At 38.0% G+C, this 24,427-nt stretch overlaps 1 protein-coding gene across 1 annotated transcript; it reads left to right on the forward strand.

Annotated features, from left to right (window-relative positions):
• Positions 1 to 6,729: 6,729 nt before the first annotated feature.
• Positions 6,730 to 23,922, forward strand: LOC140243993 (uncharacterized). Its single transcript, XM_072323652.1, has 5 exons — positions 6,730 to 7,029; positions 8,280 to 9,132; positions 19,305 to 19,573; positions 22,879 to 23,198; positions 23,271 to 23,922. The coding sequence occupies exons 1-5, from the start codon at positions 6,730 to 6,732 to the stop codon at positions 23,920 to 23,922; spliced, it is 2,394 nt and encodes a 797-aa protein (XP_072179753.1).
• Positions 23,923 to 24,427: the final 505 nt, after the last annotated feature.

Raw genomic sequence — 24,427 nt, forward strand, 5'->3', positions numbered from 1 at the left:
AACGCACATTGAGAGAGCATAGCTTGAAATAACTTGCAAAAGAAGACTGGGGAATAATCTTAGTCAGATTACTGAATTGCCTATTTCTTTTATGATGCTTGACACAACGTCTTGATGAAGTAATAACAGAGATTGAAGTATCTTTGGGAGGATTACATGTAAGTTGAGCAGCAGAATGCGTGATGTTAGTGCTACTGCTGAAAGAACATACATTTGGACTAAGAGCTGTACCCCGTTGGTGGCGCCAACTTCTGGTTTTTACCCCACCTCGCTTGCTTCGCCTTGTGGGTTTTATGCAATTCAATCCAAGTGTCTTGATTGTAGCATACACATATTTAGGCAGGAGATAATTACTTCCATGCTGCAGCTCCAATAAATCTTGCGAAGTATATTGTGATTGACATAATGATTTGCATGTTGATTCCCTGTTGAATTCATGCTCATCAGGACCTGGGTTAGGGTGCACATCACCATCCCTCAGCAGCTGACATTGGAAGGTCGCTGACACATTCGCATAATAGGCAATTCTTCTTTAAAGAAACTGTTTCCTTGTGAATGGCTGCTGGACAATGTGATGCAAGGATGGGAAATTAGCACATTCCCCTTCCACATTCAGCAAGGCTAAAATGCCAAGGGTAGCAACCAAAACAGGATGAATAGGACTCATTGTCAGAAGACCAGACTGATTCCACAGGTGCTGGTGTTGTAGGTCCAAACAATGCATGGCCAGGTACTGGAGGAGCTGTTGCAGGTTCTGCAGCTAAACATGGCTCCAGCACAAACTCAAAGAAACTGACGTGGTTCACAAATAAAGTTTCTTCAAAATTCTCTTCCATTTAATGCAGATATGTCCTCTAACAAGTCCTGTAGAATCTCTGAGCTTAGTTCTTCAGGATGGTACAACTTTGAAACAAAGGCCAGGCCAATAAATCACTCAAGATCAATGCTGAATGGAGAGCACAGAGGAGAGCTGCATCATGCGCTTGATCCATGCCTTTACTATGCCTTTAATACTATCTATATCAACATATCCTATTTTATTTCATATATTACCGAAATATAATAGAGTCATGCAACCCTGCCAAAAATATATCAACTCTTAGATCAAATGTGTAAACAACAACAATTTCTGTAAATTACCTGCGTGGGACTCGTGTGGTTATCGTGCATCCCAGCACCGTGTGCTCATATTCTGTTAAAAAATACAATAATTACCATTCAATCATTCAGAATACTTCTTATTTTGCAGATATAATCAAACATAATCATATTAAAACATCACAAGATCATATTCACAAATCCATCATACACTATTTTCCATATCATTCTTATCCATGCAGTCAGATCAACTCGTGACGCTCAACAGTAATCATGAATTGTGTGATCATACAATAAATATCATCAGAATTTCACAATGATAGTATTCAATCATAATATCTATTATGTTACATATAAAATAAAAAAAATCATATCAGAAATCACAGATTCATACATTTTCCCAAATTCATCATTGTACACCATTATACATTTCATTCATATCAAATCACATAAACTTAATATTACACTCAACTTTATTCCTACATCTTGTGATCATACAATATATCAGTACATATACAAATGAAATCTCAATAATCACAATATATCTAACCTGAAATTCATTAGGGTGTTTTACCTGTATGTTGGGCTGTATTTTGTCCTGTCTGGTCATGGCCAAGTTTTCTGCTACGGGTGTTTTACTGTGAGTCTGAAGTTAGAGTGAGGGGGTTCGGGATAAGAGCTATGCATAGCTATGCATAGCATTAACGTTGACCAATGAACCCTACATGTAGGGTTCATTGGTCAACGTTAATGCCAGTCAGTGTTTTCAGTTTCTTTATCCAGAAGGATTATCTATGGAGGATTACTTGGCGGGATTTTGTTCGGATTGTTTCGATGCCTGTGATCTTTACATTGTCAATTGAGTGGTCGGGCTGGTTAAAGTGTGTTGTGTAGGGGAGGGTTTTTCGCTTGTTGGGTGTATTGTAGTTCAGTATTTCCGATTTTTTTTTTGTGTTGCTGAATCTGGTGTACAAGGATGTTTCTGTCTTTCCCACGTATTGTTTGTTACATTTCGTGCACGATATCAAATAAATGAGCCACTCTGACTTGCATTGTATTTTGGATGTGATTGGAAATTCTTCCCTCGTGACATTACTCTTGAACCTTTTGCCCTCTTTAACAAAGTTGTGAAGCATGCACCGTTTGGCTTCGCATTTGGCAAAGCCGTTTGTGTTGTTCTCATTCAGTTGGTCATTTTTGGGGTCGCCAGAGTATGTTAGTAGGTCGCGGAGGGTACCGGGGCGTCGGTATGCAACCAACGGGGGATCCGAAAGTATCTCTGAGAGTGAAGCTGATTCATCTAGGCTTTTTTGTTCCTTTCTGAGAATTTTGTGTAGTTTGGCGGTGGCGGGACTGTATGTTAAGACGAAAGGGGTTCTTTCTAAGGGGGGGGGGGCGTTCTTTTTTGTCAAATAATTCCGCGCGGGGGATGGAGCGAGCTCTGTTGATTTGTAGCTTAGTTTGTTGGGGAGGGTAATCACACTTGTCGAGATAGTGTTGGAGATTTTCGAGGTGTTTGTCTGTGCTTTCTGGCTGAGAGCAGTTACGTTTGATTCTAAGGGCCTGGCTGTATGGTATGCTTTTGAACACATGTCGGGGGTGGCATGAGGAGGGAGGGAGGAGTGTGTGAGAGTCTGTAGGCTTGGAGTATAACTCTGTCTGGAGAGTTCCGTCGTCTAAGAGGACCTTTAGGTCAAGAAAGTTGACACAGTCGGGGGATGACTCAAACGTGAATTTGATTCGGGTATGGAGAGCGTTCACTGTGTTTTGAGATTGTGCTAATGATTGGGGGCATTGTGTCCAGATGAATATGATGTCATCAATGTATCGTTTCCACGATTTCGGGAAGACTGCGTTTGTGAGTTCTAATAGCTCTGCCTCTATCTCCCCCATGAAGATGTTGGCATACGATGGGGCAACAGGGGTGCCCATACCGGTACCCTCTATTTGCAAATAGTTCTTGCCGTTGAACTGGAAATTGTTCAATGACAATACCAGTTCAAGTAGACGAATGAGCTGGTCGGTTGGAGGGGAGGGGTTCATTCGGGCGTTGAGGGCGTTTCGACATGCTTTGATGCCCTCATTGTGGGGGATGTTCGTGTACAACGAAGTTACATCGGCTGTCACTAGTATGCTTTCTGGGGGGAGGGGATTCTGGGTCAGATTCAGATCATTTATGTGGTTGAGAACATCGGTTGTGTCCTTTAGGTGAGAGGGTAATTTTTCAACCAGGGGGCGGAGGTGGAAGTCAGGGAATCTTGAAATTTGCACAGTGGGGCACGCACATCCTGAAACAATGGGGCGTCCCGGGTTGTTGGGCTTGTGGATTTTGGGGAGGAAGTACATGTTTGGGCGACGTGGATCCTTTGGAATTAGTTTTTTCTTTAAGTCTGAGTTCACATATATATGTATGTATATGTATGTATGTATGTATGTATGTATATATTTATATATATATATATATATATATATATATATATATATATGTGTGTGTGTGTGTGTGTGTGTGCGTGCGTGTGCGTGTGTGTGTGTGTGTGGGGGGGGGGGGGGTGTATGTGTGTATGTATAACGTTTGTATAAAGGGTGATACCGTCGCGGCGCCGTAGACTTTTGTTCCAGTGCTGCAACTCGCACCACCACGGGTGAGAGGTCGATTAAGTCAAAGTCCACATATTCACACACATGCACACATATAAATCACGATACAATGTTCACACTTTTCTTCATCTCTCCCTCACACTAACACACACACCCACCAACACACACACACACACACACACACACACACATTGTCTTTGTCTCTCTTTGAAGTCTCATAGTCCCTAAACTCTGGACTTTGCTGGATCTTTTTTTTTTAAGGTGTGTACAGTTCTGGTTGATCCGGTGAGGATTTAGCTTTTAACGTTTTGCGAGATATTCAGAAACCACTCTATGAGATGTCAAAGAGCATGCAATTCTTAGGTGTATCAAAAGTTTATTTGATGAAAAACAGTTTTAAAATGGCTAAGATATCCAAAAACAAGGATGAAATACAGAGATCCTAATAAAAGGCGTAGCCTGTCGCCTTTTTATCATTATCTCTTTTTTGGATATCTCAGCCATTTGAAAACCAATTTTCATCAAATAAACTATGAATCCTTCTTAGAATTACATGCTCTTTCATATTTCTCATTAGATATAGATAATTATAAAAATATAAGATATTACTCATTGTCTCACTTAGGAATGTTCAAAACATGATTCCCCACCACAACCACTACTGTACAGTCCCTTGAATTGTCTTCCATCGAACCGAAAAATACAGAGATAAGAAAGTTCTGTGAAGGCATCAATGACTGAAACAGGGGCGAGTCCAGGATTGCCCTGATCCGGAGGGGGGGGGGGGGGTTAAGGGGAGGAGGGGGATTTCCACATTTACTGTATCTTCTTGAAAAATCTATGACGGATTTTCACCAAACTTTGCGATAGCATCTTTATGGTGATCCACCGCCGAAGGGGGTGGGGTGGTGTTGAAGCCTGAGAATCCCTAAACTCTGGAATTATGTGTGTGTGTGTGTGTGTGTGTGTGTGTGTGTGTGTGTGTGTGTGTGTGTATGTGTGTGTGTGTGTGTGTCTCCTGTCGAATCGAAAAAGATAGAGCTATACAGGCTAGTGTTATAAAGACATTAATTACTGAAATTTCATGTTTGATTTTGACGGATTCAGGGGTGTACTGGGGGATGTGAGGGGAAGGAGGGGATTTTTCATCATTATTTATGCATCTTCTTGGAAGATCTATGATGGATTTTCACCAAACCTGGCAGATAGCATCAATAGGGTAATAGAATCCCTCTTTGTTCGAAGGCCACTAGTTCCATGGGGGGGGGGAGGGGTGGTGGTGAATAGGGTGTAGGGGATGTGGTAAAGGAACCGAATTCCAGAGTTTGGTGAAAATCTGTCATACATGTTTTGCAAAGATGCTTAAAAGTGAAAAAGTGATACTCTACCTCTTATCCCCCAATCAGGGCACCCCCGGATCCGCCGTAGAGGAAACATAAAATTTCAGTCATTAATGTCTTCATAGCACAAACTTAGCTCAATCTTTTTCGGTTCGACAGAAGAAGATACAAAAGATTCCAGAGTTCATGGATTTTGAGACTTCAACCCCCCCCCCCCCCTTCTCGTGGTAAGGAGGCTTATCTTAAGAAATTAAGCACATATCACCATAAAGATGCTGTTTGCCAAGTTTGGTGAAAATCCGTCGTAGATTTTTCAAGAGATGTTCAACATGTGGAAAATGTGGTGAAAATCCGTTGTGGGGTTTACAAGAACATGAAAGCGAGAAAGGTTCACGAGTAGTTTTGTTAGACATCAACTTCATCTAAATGTATATACGTATTACCGTTGAAATACATGATTTAAGATTTCCCGCCAAAATTAAAACTTTCTTGCCTAACCCGGTGAGACGTTTTTACATTTCCCATTGAAGCAATTTTCGAGATTTTTACATTTCCCAGCGAGACGTTTCTACAAATCCCGGCGTTGTTGCAAATCCAGCCGTTGTTACAAATCCAGACGTTGTTACAAATCCAGGCTCCACACGGTCCGATTACCGTCAAATCTGCTTTTTTTTTCGGACACACAATGTGCCTTTTTTCTTGTCAACCAACAGAGCATACTTGAATAATGACATGTCTGTGCACAGTGAAGTAAGAGAATAAAAGCAATACATGTATGAAGTGGAACTTGTATAGTTCAGCAATTTGGTTATGCGCTTCGGTTGTTACGTGTGAATGATGAAACCTATGAAATACATACTGATATCTTTTATTGTATCACTGAATCACATGTATTTTTTTTCTTCTTCTTCTTTTGTGACTGTAATTTTGGTTTTGCGCTGTCCTAATATTATTTTGTTTCTATAGTCTTTTTGAATAGATAGCACCAGCGCGCTTAGAAACACCAGTATAAACAAGCGCCATACAAATGCAATTATTATCATTATCTTAGATGGACTGTGTTTGTTTGCTCGTATGCATAGAAGACATTACAAATATTCCAATTCAATTCAAAATTTTCATTTCCACGTCTCGTTCTGTCCCCCCCCCCCCCTCTCTCTCTCTCTCTCCCTCTCCCTCTCTCTCTCTCTCTCTCTCTCTCACGCACATACTTTGATAAACGCCGTGAACAACTACAGGAACCCCTGAGCAATTCATATTTGATACGTGTATTCAATTTTAGGTGCCATATTTTTCCTCATCTAGATGTACAAGTTGTATGAGAATGCGAAATCGACAAACATGCACTATTCTACAGTGACGACAGCGTTCGGGAATTACCCTGTCGCGCTTCATATTCTAAAGTCTGATTGGTTGTTTTTCTCGTCATGTGGCACGCAATCACCACCGCAAGCATACCGCCGTTTTTCAAAATTTGTTTTAACACCCGCGCTATAACCTTTGTGTACATGTTAGTACATTTGTATCATACTCCAGTGATCGCTACACCTAGAGGTTCCCGGGTACAAGTCCCTCTGGATCCCGGGTCAGTTCAAGTTGGCGCTTGTTACCATTTTAAAATCTGTTTTATAAACATTAACGCAAATCCGATTTCTACTCTCCATTATTGCTCGGAACAACGCCAATAGCAGCGATGGGGAGAAATCTCATGGTAGTTTGTTTGCTTGCTGTACTGTTCAATCACCATATCGAGAAATGCATGGCAATTCAGAGTACTCCGACCAATGCTTCGTGCGAGGCTAAATGCACCTATTCAGAAGTAACGCGACATGCAGACTGTGAAAACAGACAGCTGACTGAGGTACCTATGGAGTGTAATACTGCTACCTACCTCTCCCTGAGCAACAATCAGATCGAGAGAATCGATCCTGGAACCTTCGAGGCCTTTACTAACCTCCAGGGTCTTACCTTGTCCAACAACAAAATCAGACAGGTAAGACATCATTTATATAATTACAGTATTTCGAGATATTGCTCGAGAAAACACGATATAAAATCGTGTGAAACTAACGTCGCTGATAATGTAAAAGGTCTACGAATTATGAAAACAGGGGACTGGAAATGTCGAGTTCTTGTAGTACTTCTCTAGTCTCGTAGGTTTGTGGCAAAGTTCTTGATCATAATTATAAGCAAACTCCGAGCTCAACTCCTTTCACTCCGCCAATTTCCGCCGGATTTCATCAGAAACCAACACTTGTCCAAAGGGGAAACATTTCAGATTTGACTTTGAATAAAAGAGTGACGTTGAAAAAAAGGCAGTAAATTTTGTTAAATTTGGCTAAGAAATGAGAGATTAAAGTTTTACGGTGAAACATTGTCATACCTTTGATAGAATTTTGTACTTCGACATGATATCAAAAATTTGGAAGGAGCATTCCTTCCCCTGAAAAGTGATCATTGCTGGAGCATTGCAACGTTACGGTCATTTTTAAATATTATTATGCCGTTTTGTATATGTATGCATGTATGCAAATGAATGTTTATTCTCTTTTCTTATGCTTTTCTATCACATTTTTTGAACATTATTTTAAAATGTAAACTGCACTTTAATTGTTTTACGTAGTATAGTGCTCTTTCCAGAGCAGTTTTTACTATCTGAGAGACTATACCCTGAAAAAACAGATAAATCATTTGACATGAAGGGTATGCGTCAATTGAACATTTCAGATTTATAGCTGCAATTTTTCTTAAGGTCGAATTAAAAAGCGTTGGTTTATTTTGGAAGTGATAGTTGCTTTTATGGTTGTTTTTAAGGCTGGTAAGGCACATGTGTAAATTGCCTGGGACTGAATAATTAAAAAGGACCGGAAGTAGATTGGTTCTATAATGTAGTTATAAATGCCACAACAGTGACTACATCGATCAAAACCAAGGGATGATGGAAAAACGAAGAAATGTGTAGTGGCCAGCAAACAACTTGTCCTAAAAAAGAATAGTCTTAATAGTCATGAAATGGTTTGAATGGTTTCTATTAAGGAAAGTGCATAGGTAAAATGTGAAGGAGGATAAAATTTTGCAACTCACGTGGAAGCATATCCTAATATCCAAAATATAAAGCGATGTGGCTTTTGTGCAAGACTAAAAACTCATTACAGTAGAGTTCATTTAAACACCTCATGTGTGACATAATCTGAACTCAGAGAACATCTCAATAATCCTTGTTCATATTCCTTTATCATACAGGTGGAAGCCATCACCTTCTCCGGTGCACCAAAGCTGAAAAAGATTTACCTTTACAGCAACAATATCGAGATTTTCGACCTAAATGCCCTGAATGGCTCGAACAGTGATCTCCAAGACATAGACTTGAGCAACAATAACATCAATGACATTGAATCAGGCACATTTCAGTTTGTGAAAAAGTTGGAGTTCATTGACCTTTACAATAATAGTTTGTCAAGACTTAATCCTGGTGTTTTTGATAATTTGAGGCATCTAGAAATTCTCGACCTTGGGTCTAACAAACTGAAGACATTACCAAACGACATTTTTGCGCACTTGAGTCGACTCGAAACGATCATCCTGGCTGACAATCAGTTGATTTCTACTGGAAGAGTTCTCCTCCTCCCGCTAATCACTAGTCTGGACATGCGCAATAATAACTTGACGAGACTTGAGAATCAAACGGAGGAGGCCCTGGGTCGCCTTGAGTTTTTCTTGCTCGAAGGCAATCCTTTGAACTGTGACTGTCAACTGGAAACTCTCCGTCTTTGGTACTCCAGGCTAAAATCGAAGGGAGATCGCAGAACCAACGTCGATAGTCCCACCTGTTATGAGCCGAGTTTTCTCGCTAAGAAGCCAATAAACGAAGTGCGTGAGGGATTTTGCCTACATTCAAACTTTTTCTCTACCACTTTCACGCCAAAGAGCACAAAAGGATCACCTGATGAAATCAACAATTTCACATTACCTTTTACGAGCAAACCGAAGTCTCCAGGTAAAAGTAACCTGAAAGTAATTATTCCAGTGCCAATCATTATTTTAACGGTGGTTTTAGTGTGTGTACTATGTGCATTGAAATACAGAGAATGGATTTGTAAGCCCGACAGCACATCATTTTCTCCGACTTGTCAGAGAGAGCAGGGAACCGATGAAAATACGTACAGGTCAGTTGAAGGAACAGACATTGGATTCGCAACGATCGAAAGTGGGAAACTAGACAATGAGAATACTCCAATGATAGATAACTCAGTTGAAGAACAAAGAAGTGAAGATGAAATGTCTAACACCATGCAACGCATCAATGATAAGACACCAACAAAGAATTACGGAGCTGAGGACACAGCTCTTCAGGTCGGGAAAATGCGACCTGTTCCATCCCGCAATCCATTAGAAAAGAAAAAGAAATCCCAGAAGTCTTTATCGTTTTAAATCTCATCTAGTATCAGAAAAAGAAAATAAATACAAAAACTTTAATTAAGCTTTCAAGTAATGATCCAATGAAAGCTGATGACAACGCTAGGGGTGACATTGAGTTGTTGAATGTAACGAACTTGTGACCATTAGAAAATGAGCAGTATAGGGTTTAGTGTCCTTTCATCCATCAACAATATATCAGACGAAACGTTGAACTTTACCTTCACCTAACAGTCTTAAGAAAGCAGTTATAAAGAAAGAGGCTGTACTTCTATCACAAAGAGTATAGGATTGGTAAATGTTAAATTGAACGAAGTACGACTGAATTCAGATTGCAAGGGAAGGAAGATTTTGATAATTGTATTCACATTATATACTTTTAAAAATCATATCACTGAATGCATACTGGTTTCTGAATAGCCCGTAAAATGACAAAAGATGTGCATTGTACAACTACATCTCACAGTGGGCATGATGGCATCTTAATCTCCCGTGAGCTTCTTCAGAACTCACACGCTTTCCTAATTACAGATGGCCATACTGTTGTTGTCAGATCTGTACTTTATGTATAAGTATATGTATATGTACATATATTTTTAATGTAAATATGTATTTGTACACTCCAGTATATAGGCCTATTAGTGTAGTTATGGACCCTTATCATCATTTTTTTCCCCGCTGACTATACTCGTTAAACCGAATAATGGCGCGATCCCGAAATTTGCTGCCAGTTGCGGGGAACGCGCCATCATTCGGCTTAACGCGTAAAGTAAGCCAAAAAAAAAAAAAAAATATATATATATATATATATGGCCCAGAATTGCACTATGCATGGGTCTAGGGCAATTAACCTCTGGGCAATTACCCCAGTCTCTTCCCTTGACCCTATTAACCCTAATCCTAATCCTGAACATAACCCTAACCCAAACTCTAACCCGAGAAACCTAACCCTAACCCTAATCTTTACTCTAACGTTTTCACTAACCATTACTCAGCCATTGTTAGCCGTGGGTAATGGCCTTTAGGGGTAATTGCCCTGATAAGCTTGTACATGCATATGAATATCTATTATGCATAATGGATATATTTGTGCATATCATCATTGCATTTCACTTTGTTGTACAAGTCGTTTGTGCTACTTTGCAATTCTGTAGTATGTAATCGGATATGACCAGAAATAAGAAAAATGAAATAAATAAAATAAGATAAATACATGATTATTGCCTACGTGTTTGTATATGTAAATATAGCATTGTATGTGTATAAGTAGGCCCTATTCATGTATCTAGTATAGATATATGTATTATAATACACTCGCTAAAGGTAGTCAAGGTTTTTACAACTGAATACCAGTGGGACATTGTACGTGAAATATTCCGTCCATTGATGTTGGCGTCATGATTATAGGCAGCATTCCGACACAGATATATTTCTGGTGTCTTATAATTACATGTACCTACATGGATTGTTGTGTGTGTGTGTGTGTGTGTGTGTGTGTTTCAGCTATGTGTAGGGCCTACAACGGCAACATCCTTAAGTTTTACTATTAACAGAATCGCTAACAAATCTGCCTATTTGCCTATCTCATCAAAACGCTGTTTAATTCAATTCAATTCAGATCAATTTAATTCAAATGATTTTATTTCCATATAACAGATGTATAAAGTAATACCAATCAATATACATGATTATCGCTTACAGAAAAACATGAAAAATGGACAAAACTGATGTAAACTTTACATAGACGTCAGAGCAACGTTTTAATTCCTTTCTTCTCTCAGGATATCTCTCAGACTGTTTCTCCTTGAAGTTGGTCGGTGATATTAGATGTTGGAACATACTTATCCTAGATTTAGAAACTTTTGTTTTAATTCCTTCTGCCAATGTAGGCCCAAAATAATGCATGCAATATAAGGTCGAGTATCGTTCTCATAACATACTACATGTGACTTGGTAGGGAAAAAATGTTCGATTTTCCTTAAAACGCACACACAAGACACACACAATATTTTTCATTAATTTGCTTATAATTTCAGTCTAACTGCACACCTTCTTTTCTTCCTGGTCGAGGAAGAAGGATGCTATAGTTGATGACTGTAGGTTCCAATACTAGCGACGCAAGTATCATAATGTCACATATCATTAACTTTGTCCTTTTATTCAATCAGTCTGAGAAGAATATTCCACTCAACAAATAACGGCTTGCTTTCCACTTCGTCATGCAAACAAAATTAAGAATACTTCAGCTTTTGTTTCAAAACGCAAACCTGTCATACATACAACTATCATAATTATAGACATGATAATAATATTCCCAAAGCAAAGATAACAGCTGTTGAGAAGGTCATAAAGCGATGCACTGCGATTCTAACAGAATGTGCATGTGTATGTATACGTCTGCAGAGGCTGCTTCTTTTACTGACACACAGCACGCCACGGTCTTATGGATAGCACACTAAGTACCAGTCCAACTTGAATTGTTTACAAGATAAAGCAGAAAATATTCGTCCCTCTAGTGTTGAAATTCCTATAGAGACCGCCATTTTCATTTCAATTGTGAGTCATGGGTTTCCCAACTGCGTAAAAATCTCTGTCACCCTCTGCAGCTTTCTGCATATCAAAAGATCTATACTTCTGGAAGAAGTCAACTGAAAAGTTATTATTAACCACGACAATCCACGACAAAACATTCAATCATTATCACACACACACCCGTCACGTTTCCTGGCTTTGAAAAAGCCGTCATGTTGCTCCTTTCCACTCTTCTCCTTTTGCGCAAATCATTCTTTGCTTGCAAAACGTCGACTACCTAAAGGAAGAAATAGCAAATGGTGCTATAAGGCATTTGTTTATTCAGCATTTCTATAGCCTCTGGGTCGTTGTAAACATCGATGTTGAATAAGACATTGTCATGCCGTAACTGGTGTTGCCATGGGCATCATGGGAATAGGTCTTCGAAGGCTTTTCTGACCTAGAGGTTCTCAGCTTGTCCAATAATAAAATCAGACAGGTATGATGCCATCAGTTACACAATAACACCGTTTCTACATATTGCTCGCAAAAACATCAACAATGTCCAAAATGTCATGCTGAAAGTCTAGGAATCCTGAAAAAGGTGATTCATGTATAGGACTTCACTTTAATAATCAATATCTGAAAAAAAAAAAGTTGTCTGATTCGGTAGACAGTATATGAACGAGCATGCATGCGCAAATAGGGAAAAGTTGTGAATTTCGATGAAACAGTGACACCGCGGTCGAAATAATAATCAAACATAAACTATAATACCATCCCCTCAAAAATCACCTGTCGTATACATCAAAATAGAATAATCTTTTGGCAGTAATGTAGCAACAATGATACCCTCCTTCTTCAGAGATGCTAAGTTCCTCAACTGGCTGGGAGCGAAGAAGCGGGGTGGGGTATATAGGCCGATACTTCCCACGGTACGGGATTTTTTTTTTTTTTATTGAACAGTTTAGTGCATACCTCGCATAACTCTTCTACTTGCTATGGATGATGGTCTGAAAGACACCATTTCAGCCAGATTTTGCCCAAATTTTGGACAAGGTGCGGTACTGTCATTTTTATTTTTTGCTGATGATTCAAATATCTTCTTTTCCCACCAAAATCCAGATACTTTCGTACACACCATTAATTCCAATTAAAAAAAAATGACTGAGTGGATAAGAGCTAATAAATTATCATTTAATTTTCAGAACACTAAGTATATATTTTTAGCAATTCCATAGAAGCCTCACGCACAGATATCATTGCTGATGACGGTCAACTACGAACGTGTATCTCACGTAAAATCCCTCGGCATCACAGTGGATGATAAACTGTCTTGAAGGCCTCATATCTACATTAATACACTTTTTATTAATTTTATTATTTTCTTAATATTGGTAGCATAAACAGACTCAAGTTTCATATTCTATTTTCCTCTTTGTTGGCGTTGTATTTTTCTATAATTTTACCTTATCTTGATTACGGAGAGCACCCATCAAACTTTATTAGATAAACTACAGTTACAAAAAAACACTTTTATTTTTTGTGGCGTCCCGCCACGTTCCTATTCAGATCCATTACTTAGTACACTGTATAAGATATCAAAAATTAAAGATTTGCATTTTTTTTTTCAACTTGGTCAGTTTGTTTAATTACAACGCAAATGCATTTCCCAGTATTTTTAATTCAATGTTAACACAGAACCATTTTTTATTATTATTTATCCCACTAGGCAATCTAATGACTTTCATCCCCCCCCCCCCCGACAACTTTAATGGCTTAGAATACATTTATATATACCGGCCCTAGATTTTGGTATTTTGGTATAGCACCCCACTTTCTTCGTGGAAGTTGGGGTCTCGCCTCAAACGAGGGATTGACGGCATGGAAGAGGATGTAGTTATCGACAACAGAAACCTTGTCTTCCACGGAATCTGCACTGTCGAGCAGGCATCCCAGTCAGTACATTCGAGGCTGGCGCGCAGTTCCTCTATGGCATCTGGGCTCCAAACATCTCGTTCGCCAGTCACCGGCTTACAGAAGAATATTGTAGTGGTCAGAGTTCCCAAGTTGGGGGCAAATACTGGCTTTAAACGCGCCAGGGATATTACAGTAACACAGATCAAGTAAGGCATCGTTTCGCGTATTTTCTTGTACATATTGAGTGAATGATGGCAGTGTAGAATGCAGGTTACATTTGTTAAAATCACCCAATATGATTTTAGCTGAGTCTGGAGATGAGTTTTCAGGTTCGTTGACCTTAGCCGCTATTTGCTCACTTGCCACTTTCACGTTGCCCTGTGGTGGGACATATACAACACACGCAAAAATTTGATGGAGTTCCCTTGGTAAATAAAATGGACGAAGACCCACTATAAGCAGCTCATAATCCGGAGTACATACTTTATCCTTTACTGACCAGTTATTGCACCACCCATTATTAATAAACATGCACACTCCACCTCCTCGAGTTTTACCTGAGTCAGCTGTCCTGTCACCTCTGATTAGTTCATGATTTATCACATCTATTGCACTGTCCGGGATATCTGGTTGAAGCCATGTCTCTGTAAAGCACAGTAAACTTGCTTCTCTGTACTCGTGTAAATATCGTACATTGGCGCGTAGTTCGTCCATTTTGTTTTGTAAAGAGCGAACATTTCCGAAAATAATTGTCGGTAGTGGTGGTCTGAGGCCGCGTCTTCTCACCCGTCGTCGTCGCAGTCCACCGGGCTTACCTCTTTTGCGCAGCTTAATCTCCCGCGGAAAGCTCTCGCAACCGCTCGGCTTGCTGCCCGCGTCCGATGGGCGGTAGGACAAGAGCTCCGCCCGTGTGAACGAAATCCGTGTTCCACGGGCGTGGTCGTACTCACTCGGGAGACAGTTCGTGGTTGTAAAAAACCTCGAAATGTGCAAAATTGTCACCAAAAACAGCATCCGGCCAGGTCTTGATGATACAGCTCCCATTTTGTCAACAGTTAAAACCGCACAAATCCACAACTTAGTCAACAAAGAGTGAAAAACAGAACACGAAACAGGAACGTAAAAAGCCAGTGGTGGTCGCCACAGTGCAGCGCCCTCAATATACGGACAATCAATGGTAATCAACAAACTAATAAAGATATGCACAGATACTGGAATTATAAAGTTATGTTTGAAGGGTAAAAAAATGAGCACTGATGAGAGGTCCACTAAAAAGCATTGCTTGTAAATTGTGCGTAAGGATGAATTCAATAACTGATGATGAACCTTATGTTTTCTGTAACCTATATGGGTAATGAAAATGAATATCTCAGTCATAATGAATATCTCAGCCAGAATTTAACACACACACAAAAAAATTCAAATTACGCTTAAAAGAGTATAACGATGGAGATTAAAAATAACCAAAACAGAACTTAATGAGTTCAAAAATTTAGGGCCGGTGTATATAAATGTATTCTGAGCCAATAAGGTTCTCAAAAGGGGTAGATGAAACTCATTAGACCGCCTAGTAGGATAATCTTGAAAACATTGATTTTGTGGAAACATTGAAACATATTGGTTAGAACATTTGTGTTGTAGTTGAAAAAGAAACAAATCTTTAATTTGTTAAATCTTATATTTGATGAATAATGAATCTGAGTGGGAACGTGGCGACACCCCACAGATAATACGTAGTACTTTCTTTCTGCAATAATAATTTTTCTTATAAAATTTGATGGGTGCTGCCCCATACTAAGATTCCGTAATCATACGTTAAAGGTAGGGAATCCCATTTGCATGCCTTAAATGAAGAGTTGTATAAATACAGTGGTATGTTGAAGAGAGTATCATTTTAGAAACTCCAATAAAGTATTGAAAGTGGAAGGTAACATTTAGTACATTTTTATTGACCGATAGATTTTGAATTGATTTTTTTTTCGGGGCTCACCGTAAATTCCAGTACATTACTAGGCTACTTTGCAGACCCATGCACTGCATGTGTGTCCATCATGTATATTTTGTGAAGAAAGTTCATCAAAACTTACAAACATTTCTATATACATGCTTGCCACACACTCTATATGTTATTACATAAGCTCTTATACTTTTAGATTTGTGTTTATAGATTAAGAAATACAGAAGACTGCAACAAAAAGCGTAAGTGTCGCTGACACACAGAACTACTGAGTAGTTGAGTTTTGTGCATTATTCAAATTGTAGATAACTGTTGACTTCCAATCTCAGCAGTGGCCTAAACAAGTCCCCTGCTAATGAGGTTCATATTTAATGTTTTGCTGCATTTTGGGAGGTCTGTAAAAGGTATCCCCTACCTTTAAGGTAATATTAAAGATAAATACAATGTTAACAAAGAAGACGATGAAATGTGAAACTAAAGTCTGCTAATAATACCAATATTACGTGAAATCATTTTACTTATGTTAATAATATAAGGCCTCCACGAAAGTTTATCATCCACTGTGGTACCAAGAAATTTTGTATGGGACACACGTTCTAATCGAGTAGGCCTATCATTGAGAAATAATATCTGTGCTTAATATTTCTAAGGATTTACTAAAAAGCATATACTACGTTTTCTGAAGATTGAGAGATAAATTATTAGCTCTTATCCACTGAGTAACTTTTTTTTTCAATTCATAGTTGACGGTGTCTACGAGAGTAACTGGGTTTTGATGAGAAAAGAAAACATTTGAATCGTCAGCAAAAAGTATAAATGAGAGTATGTCAGATGATTTCTAGAAGTCATTGATATGATATAAACAATAAAAAGTAAAGGACCTAGTATACTACCCTGAGGGACACCACATTTAATAAATTCAAAACTTGAGTTAAAATTTTAAATTTGAATTCAGAAGTTGTTCCAGTTTTTATATTCTCTTGATGATATACATATATATATTATACATAAATTATACTGAATTAGATAGTACTAAGTCGACTATTGCAACCATCATTATATATTTCATGTTTAAAATGATGGTAAAGTATGATTTTCATACTTCGTGTGATACGTTTGATATGATATACAACGTGTCTGTTGATGAAATAATGTTAGATCGCACCTCTGTGTGGAAGTAAATGATTGATTTATGCGAAGGTAGTATTTCAGAAAATCTATATTATTCTCTAACAGTTTCAAAGATCTCATTTGTACATTCTCACCACTGATCTACTCATTAGTGATAAAACGTGTTACAAAGATCAGTGATGGAAAAGTCTACGAAAGAAAAGATAAAAAGTAAAACCAAAAGGTTGGACCTGAGAAGATGGGATCTCTAAACGTGACTCTCCTCCTCGCCTACATTTACCCGAGTCCGGAAGAGGTCGAAAAGATGAGGAATTATTTCTTGGTGGCACTCTCAAGGTTCAGTATATAGGCGAGGGCCTAAAACCTTATTAATGTCATAGTGCTGCCTTGAGGAGAAACCCTCCCCACCCCCTCTCCTTATTCTTTGTCACTAATAAAAAATATGTTTTTTCTTATTATCATCATCATTATTCTGTATTTTTTCCAGCGAAAATCTATTGTTGATGAGTTCCGAATCATCATTACACAACCATCACAGGCATAGATGATTTATTCTCAAATCAAAGACAATAGCAATTGAGAATGTATAAAGCGACGCAAAGCCCTTTCAATCGAAGGTGTTAGTGTAATGTATCTATAGAGGCCTCTTCTTTTACCGATACAAGGCGCATCGTATTGATTACACACAAGTACTAGTCCAACTTGAATCATTTTACGAGATCAAGCAAAAATCTATTACAGTGTGAAAGTTCAATCAACAACCGCCATTTTCATTTCTGCTGCGAGTCAACTGTTCACCCAACTGGATGACGCGCTACATTTTTCTGCATATCAAATGATCTAATTATATGGATGAAGTCAACCGAGAGGTCATTATTTTCCCCGACTAAGCACTCAATCATAATCTCACAGACTCAGTGTCCATGGTTCCTTAGCTATGGACAAAGCCGTCATGTTGCCCCTTTTCACCCTACTCCTTTTGTACAGAACACTCCTGTTCGCGATAACCAAGGGTATTATGGAAAGAAGCTGCTGAAAGGGTGATGCGTGCACCTCATTCGTCTAGCCTTACAATGGAACCCTATCGATCGTTTTACACTCAATAATTTTGAACCCCCATGCCAAACTGGGGCCCGTTTCATAAAACTTGTCATCAGTGACAACCGCCATATTGCTATAACAAATTTGCTCTCAGCCAATCAGATGCAAGGATTTCAGTAGCTTGTCACATCTATGACAACTTGTCACTGATGACAAGTTTTATGAAACGGGCTCCGGTATTGACATGTGAGAAAATTTTTTCCTTCAGTTTGTCAATTATAAAAGACCTGTCTTACACTTAATTTCCATGAAAGTGCGAACCTGTCAATAAGTTCATTCGTAACTAACAAACCAACATAGGCCACATAAACCTTTTATATACCTCAGTTTGTCAATAACAAGATGCCTGTTTCAGAGCTTTTTTTTAATCAAAGCACGGACATATTTAGTTGTTTTTAATCAGTTACAACTAACACAACTAGCACAACTACCATGGGCCATATTATAATTCCTGTATTAAGAAGACACCAGTAAAGAAGCGACACAAGGAGTGCTAGAATTGCCGGGTTTGTGTGTGCGGGTATTTGTCTTTTATCTATCTATCTATCTATCTATCTATCTATCTATCTATCTATGTATTAATGGTTTAAAAACAACTACCATGGCAACCAAGACAGGTAGAAATGAGGTAGATTACACGTAACACAACACAACATAACAGTAACAATATCGCATACTATACACCTTGCTTATAAAAAAAAAGAAAAATGAAAAGCTTACATTATAGAACATAGTATATGACAAACTATAAAAACATAAAAGCTTTTAAATTTCAATTCCCAAAACACAGATGTAATATTGTTGTTGTTTTTTATAGCATTACATTAATAAGGAACAACTTCAGCAGCAGGCATGGTCGCGTTTCAAGTGATACACTCACACACATGCACACAAAGGCGCACATAAGAATGATAATAATAATGAAAAAAGGACTGTTGTTTGTTTGCTATGTATGCAGAGTGGCACCGATCGAAATTTCCCGAGTATTGTGTAGTTCTGATTTGCTGCTCAGTGAGGGATGAAAGGCGAGGTTCAATGTTGTAAAGTTTTGTACATACATTGCTTGGTAACTGTCGACGTTTGAGTCAGTGAGCGACGTCTCAACTTCCTCTGAATCCACTTGAGTCAGTTTTCTTGGATAAATCATTTGGAAATCATTTTTGTATGCATTTGTAAATGTGAAACAAATCATTATTCTTTATACTCTCCAATATTGCTGGGATAAACACCAGTAGCAACGATGGGGAGAAATTTCATGATAATTTGTCTGGTTGCCTTATTAACTCCGACCAATGCTTCGTGCGACGCTAAATGCACATATTCGGAGACAACGCGAGAAGCAGACTGTGATTACAGACAGCTGAGTGAGTTACCCATGGAGTGTAATGCAGCTTCCTACCTCTCCTTGAGTCATAATCAGATCGAGAGGATCGAACCGGGAACATTCCAGGGCTTCTCCAACCTAGAAGTTCTCATCTTGTCCAACAATAAAATTAGACAGGTGAGACACGGTCTGAGTTACATTACAAATGTTTCTGGATTGCTTTTATAAAGTGTGGTATAAAATAACTCCAAAATATTTCGTTTGTTGAGACTATACACTTTAGAGAAGTAATCCAGATATAGCATAAAATTACAAATTATCTTTCGAAAAATAGAAATCCTAAAATCAGGCCCCATAAATGCAACTTCTTTAGTCAATGTCAGTGGCATCAGCATCAGTGTGGCAAACAATATCTAAGCAAATATCCGAGCTTACCCCTGGCTATAAATACCAATTTCGGCTAAATATCATTTTAGAATAATTCTTTACATAACAATGCTTTAAAGGGAAACCATCATCACTCCATCTTCAAGTTGATTTTGTTTTTAATAGATCAATAACAACAAATGAAAATTCTTCAATCAACTAAAAAGAGAAACAAATACTGTAATGAAACAGTGACACACATCGGTCTAAATAAAATCAAACAAGGAGATGAAATCATGCCTTCACAACTCTCTTTGTCATTATTTCATTGAAATAGTGTAACAATAATGGTATACCCCTTTTATTAGTTTCATTTAAGAGTTGAGAAGTGCTGGAAAGAGTTGTGATATTAGACAGAATGGTAGAATTGTCACTAAGAACACACTTAATTAAAGCAAGAAAGATTACATGATTCACGTACAGCATTCTAGAAATTTCACATGTTTTTGCTGAACAGTGGTATTGGTCATTATAATCATGCAATTAGACGAAGCAATGGTCATGGTAAGCCTGATAACGCTCTTCAATTAGTTTGTAGACAAACGTTTTATTGCTACAGTTACATAACTATGTTTTCAGTTGAAGATTATACAACATTTAGATTAGATTCATGATAAGGTCAATTTGATATGATGCGAAATTAAGAAAGATGCAGGATTCTCAACAGTTTAACATGCTTAGGGGAACAGATGCATCACAATATTCCATATTCACTTTTCCTTGTCATACAGCACGCAACAGCATTTTGTCTCTGTGCTCGGTCTGATCTGCTTGAAGTTTGGCAAATTTCCATTCTTATCGAGATTTGTCTTTGGTATAGATTTGTGAGGAAGCTACTCTCTTTGTCTGCTAGTGTGATATTCCGATCAACAATTTGTAAATAGTCCTTAACCCTGCGATTAGAAATTAAAAAACAGTTGTTTTTACAATCTATTTTATACAAACGTTCGATTCTAAAGCAACAATCATTATACTTGGAATAATCTCGTAATATTTCGTTCGTTTAAGAGGGGGTGATTACGCGTACAATGAATGCGTGATTTATATCTTTTGATATACCATTTCGTATGGCAAGCCATAGGAGAAAAAACAAAATATATTCGATGTTCACAAAAAAAAAAATTATGCGCAATAAAAATATATTTCATGTTTATGAAGATATATGGGCTGAAAAAAAAACAGAGCATCAATAAATGTATGTGTTGTGAAAAAAATATATTCGTAGTGACAAATATATGAGCGTAAATAAGCATATTATGCACATTTGAAATATATGTGTAAAATATATATTACACAAGAAAGCGATATATGTGCAATCTAATATACTATGTGCAATCTAACGTTTCCTTCAGTTAAACTTCATATTGATTAGAAATTAGCACTTCGATACTAGTATCGTTTGGTTTTGTGATTGTGCGCGGGGAGGTTTTGTTCGTACGAGAATTATGTTTGAACGTCTTCAAATCTTGTGCAAGAAAAAAACTATTTGTACAAAAAAAAAATATATATATATATATGTCCGCATGGAAAAATATATGCGCTCCCTAGATATAGTCTTTAAATGGGCCTTATTCAGACCCTATAGATCAAGTCCGAGACAGACCATATGCCGTGACGAAAGTCAGATCAGAATGCATGCTGGCGCGGCAAGTACAATCGAGCTCTGCAAGATCAGACTATAGACGTATTCGGGGGCGCTGATGAGACCCCACGTCATTTGACGGAATTAATGAATATTCATATTCTAAATTCATGCATTGTATACCGAGTCAGCTGTACCGAGTACGTTCGTGCGGCGGATCGGGAATCGGGACTCACACGCACGCTCCAAGCCGGTCAGCTTTCAATCCAAGATCATCTGTATGTACTCGATCTGCCGCTGCCTCTGCCACCACGTCCATAGCAGCCATGCCCGAAAACTGTTCTCAGCTCATTACTGCATTCTGTCTTGCGCCACGGAATGGTCTGAGTGGGGCATGTAAAGTCTGAATAAGACTCATGTGAAGACTGCGTCTAAGGAGCGCATATATTTTTCCCCTTCCGGACATATTTTTCAGCACGCACATAAAGCCAAACGATAATAGTATTGAAGTGCTAATTTCTAGTTTATATGAAGTTTATGAAGGAAATTTTAGATTGCACATATATCACTTTCTTGTATATTTTACACATATTATTTGAAAAGTGCATATATTTATTTATGCTCATTCCTTTTTCATTACAACATATATTTATTCACGCTCATATATTTAACTCATATATTTTTCAAGACATAATATTATGCTCACATATCTTTTTAACTCATTTTTTCACAGCACATATATTTTTCTTGAACATCTTATTTCATAATGCATAGTAATTGATATGTCTATCAATGCTCATATGTTTCATCAACATCAATATATATATATATATATATATATATATATATATTTTTTTTTTTTTTTTTTTTTTAGTTGCGCATATGTGTCTTTGTAAACATCGAATATATTCTAATTGTGCATATATTTTTTTTGTGAACATCGAATATATTTTTCCTGTATGGCTTGCCATACATCGAATATATTTTAATTGCGCATATCATATTTTTTGTGAACATCGAATATATTTTGTTTTTTCCCGTATGACTTGCCATAATTTCGGGCAAACATCACAATTTGATTTTCCTCAATTGAAAAAAAAAAATGCTTTTTACTGGGTATAAATCTTGCAACATGTTCAAAGTAAACTTTTGTAACTAAAATTTATTTTCTTTATGTTTCTAGAAGTTTACAGTTAAACACTGTTTACCAATTATCAATTATCTATTACCAATTATCAATTACCAATATCAATATTGATTTTTCTTCCCGATAAAAGCAATACAATTTCTGACTAGAACAGAAAGAATGAATGTTCTACAGCTACTTTGGTAATCATCATCGTGTCTGTACCCTAACCGTGCTCTGTCCAGTTAGAGCAGACAAGTGATTTCAGTCTTAAGGCTAAATGTCAAGTTCACAAATCTGAACATTCTCAGTAAAAACAGTGTTCACATCTTCGTTACTATAACACAGGTTGAAGCTAGCACCTTCACTGGTGCTCTAAAACTTCAGCTGATTCACCTTCAAAGGAACAATCTCGAGATATTCGACCGTCTCGCCCTGAATGGCACGAACATGGATCTTGGAGGCATAAACTTGAGCCACAATAACATCAAAGACATTGAAACAGACACCTTCCAGCATGTGATCAAATTACGGTTTATTGTGCTCTACAACAATAGCTTGTCATGTCTAAGGTCTGGTGTCTTCGATAATCTGAGGCAACTGACAAGTCTTCGACTAGGACGTAACAAACTGAAGACATTAGAAAATGACCTTTTTAGAGACTTTAAGTCGCTTGTTTATTTGGACCTGTCCTCAAATTCTATTGCTCATTTGGTGCCAGAGCTTTTTACACACTTGAGTCAACTTCAAACAATCATCCTTTCAGACAACCAGTTGATTTCTACTGGAAATATTCTTCTTCTCCCACAAATCACAACTCTGGACATGCGCAATAACAACTTGACGAGACTTGAGAATCTAACGGAGGAGACACTGGGTCGTCTTCAGGTATTCTTACTCGAAGGCAATCCTTGGATCTGTGACTGTCAACTAGAAACTCTCCGTCTTTGGTACTCCAGGCTTCACTTGCAGGGATACTACAGAATAATAAACATTGATAGTCCCACCTGTTATGAGCCGCTTTTTCTCGCTAAGCAGACGATACAAGAAATAATGGAGGGATTTTGTCTGCATTCAAACCTAAGCTCTACAACCAATTCACCAAAGAGCACAAAAGGATCGCCTGATGAAATTAAAAGTACCACATCACCAGACACAAGCAAACCAAAATCACCTGATAAAAATTACCTGAAAGGGATTGTTCCAATTATGTTACTTCTTTTAGCAGTGACAGCAGTGTATATATCACGTGCACTCAAACAAAAATGCAACTGGAACTGTAAATATGATTCATTGGGATCGCACACCACTGACATTCGACAACCTATTGGTACCCATCACGAAAGTGCGCCTCTGAACGAGCAACAAATCAATGAGAAAAAGTTAGTGTGAAAAAAAGTTAGGTGAAAGACCAGTATCTGAAAATAACATTCGTCAGAGATTGAGTGAAAGTGATTTATAGCCAATGAGCATACTCAGCTCAAGGCATGCAAGGATCAGAAGGTGAAATTGCAATACCTGAGAACGAGCAAGGAACCAATGAGACTATCAACACCAAATAATGAAAAATAGAAAGAGTCGAGGGTACAGCAGTTACGGCTGGGAAAACGCCAAATGTGTTCTCACATTATACCAGAAGAGCGAAAGAGGTCCCCTAAGTGCCTCTGTTATTAAATCTCATCCCCTTTCACCAAAAGGTTGGTATTTTGGTTTAAGATTAGAAAAAAACAACCACCAATTATTACTTATGTTCTGCTCTCCAGTCGATGGAATGAAAGCCAATAACAGATATTGGGATGAATCGCGTTATGTGTCTGGTTGATAGGCTGTGACTGACACTTATCGTAACGGTTATCTATTTACAATACTATTTGATGTGCTTCCATTCCTCGGTAAT

The sequence above is a fragment of the Diadema setosum genome, chromosome 20 (assembly GCF_964275005.1).
Source record: "Diadema setosum chromosome 20, eeDiaSeto1, whole genome shotgun sequence".
In the NCBI taxonomy this organism is placed as follows: Eukaryota; Metazoa; Echinodermata; class Echinoidea; order Diadematoida; family Diadematidae; genus Diadema; species Diadema setosum.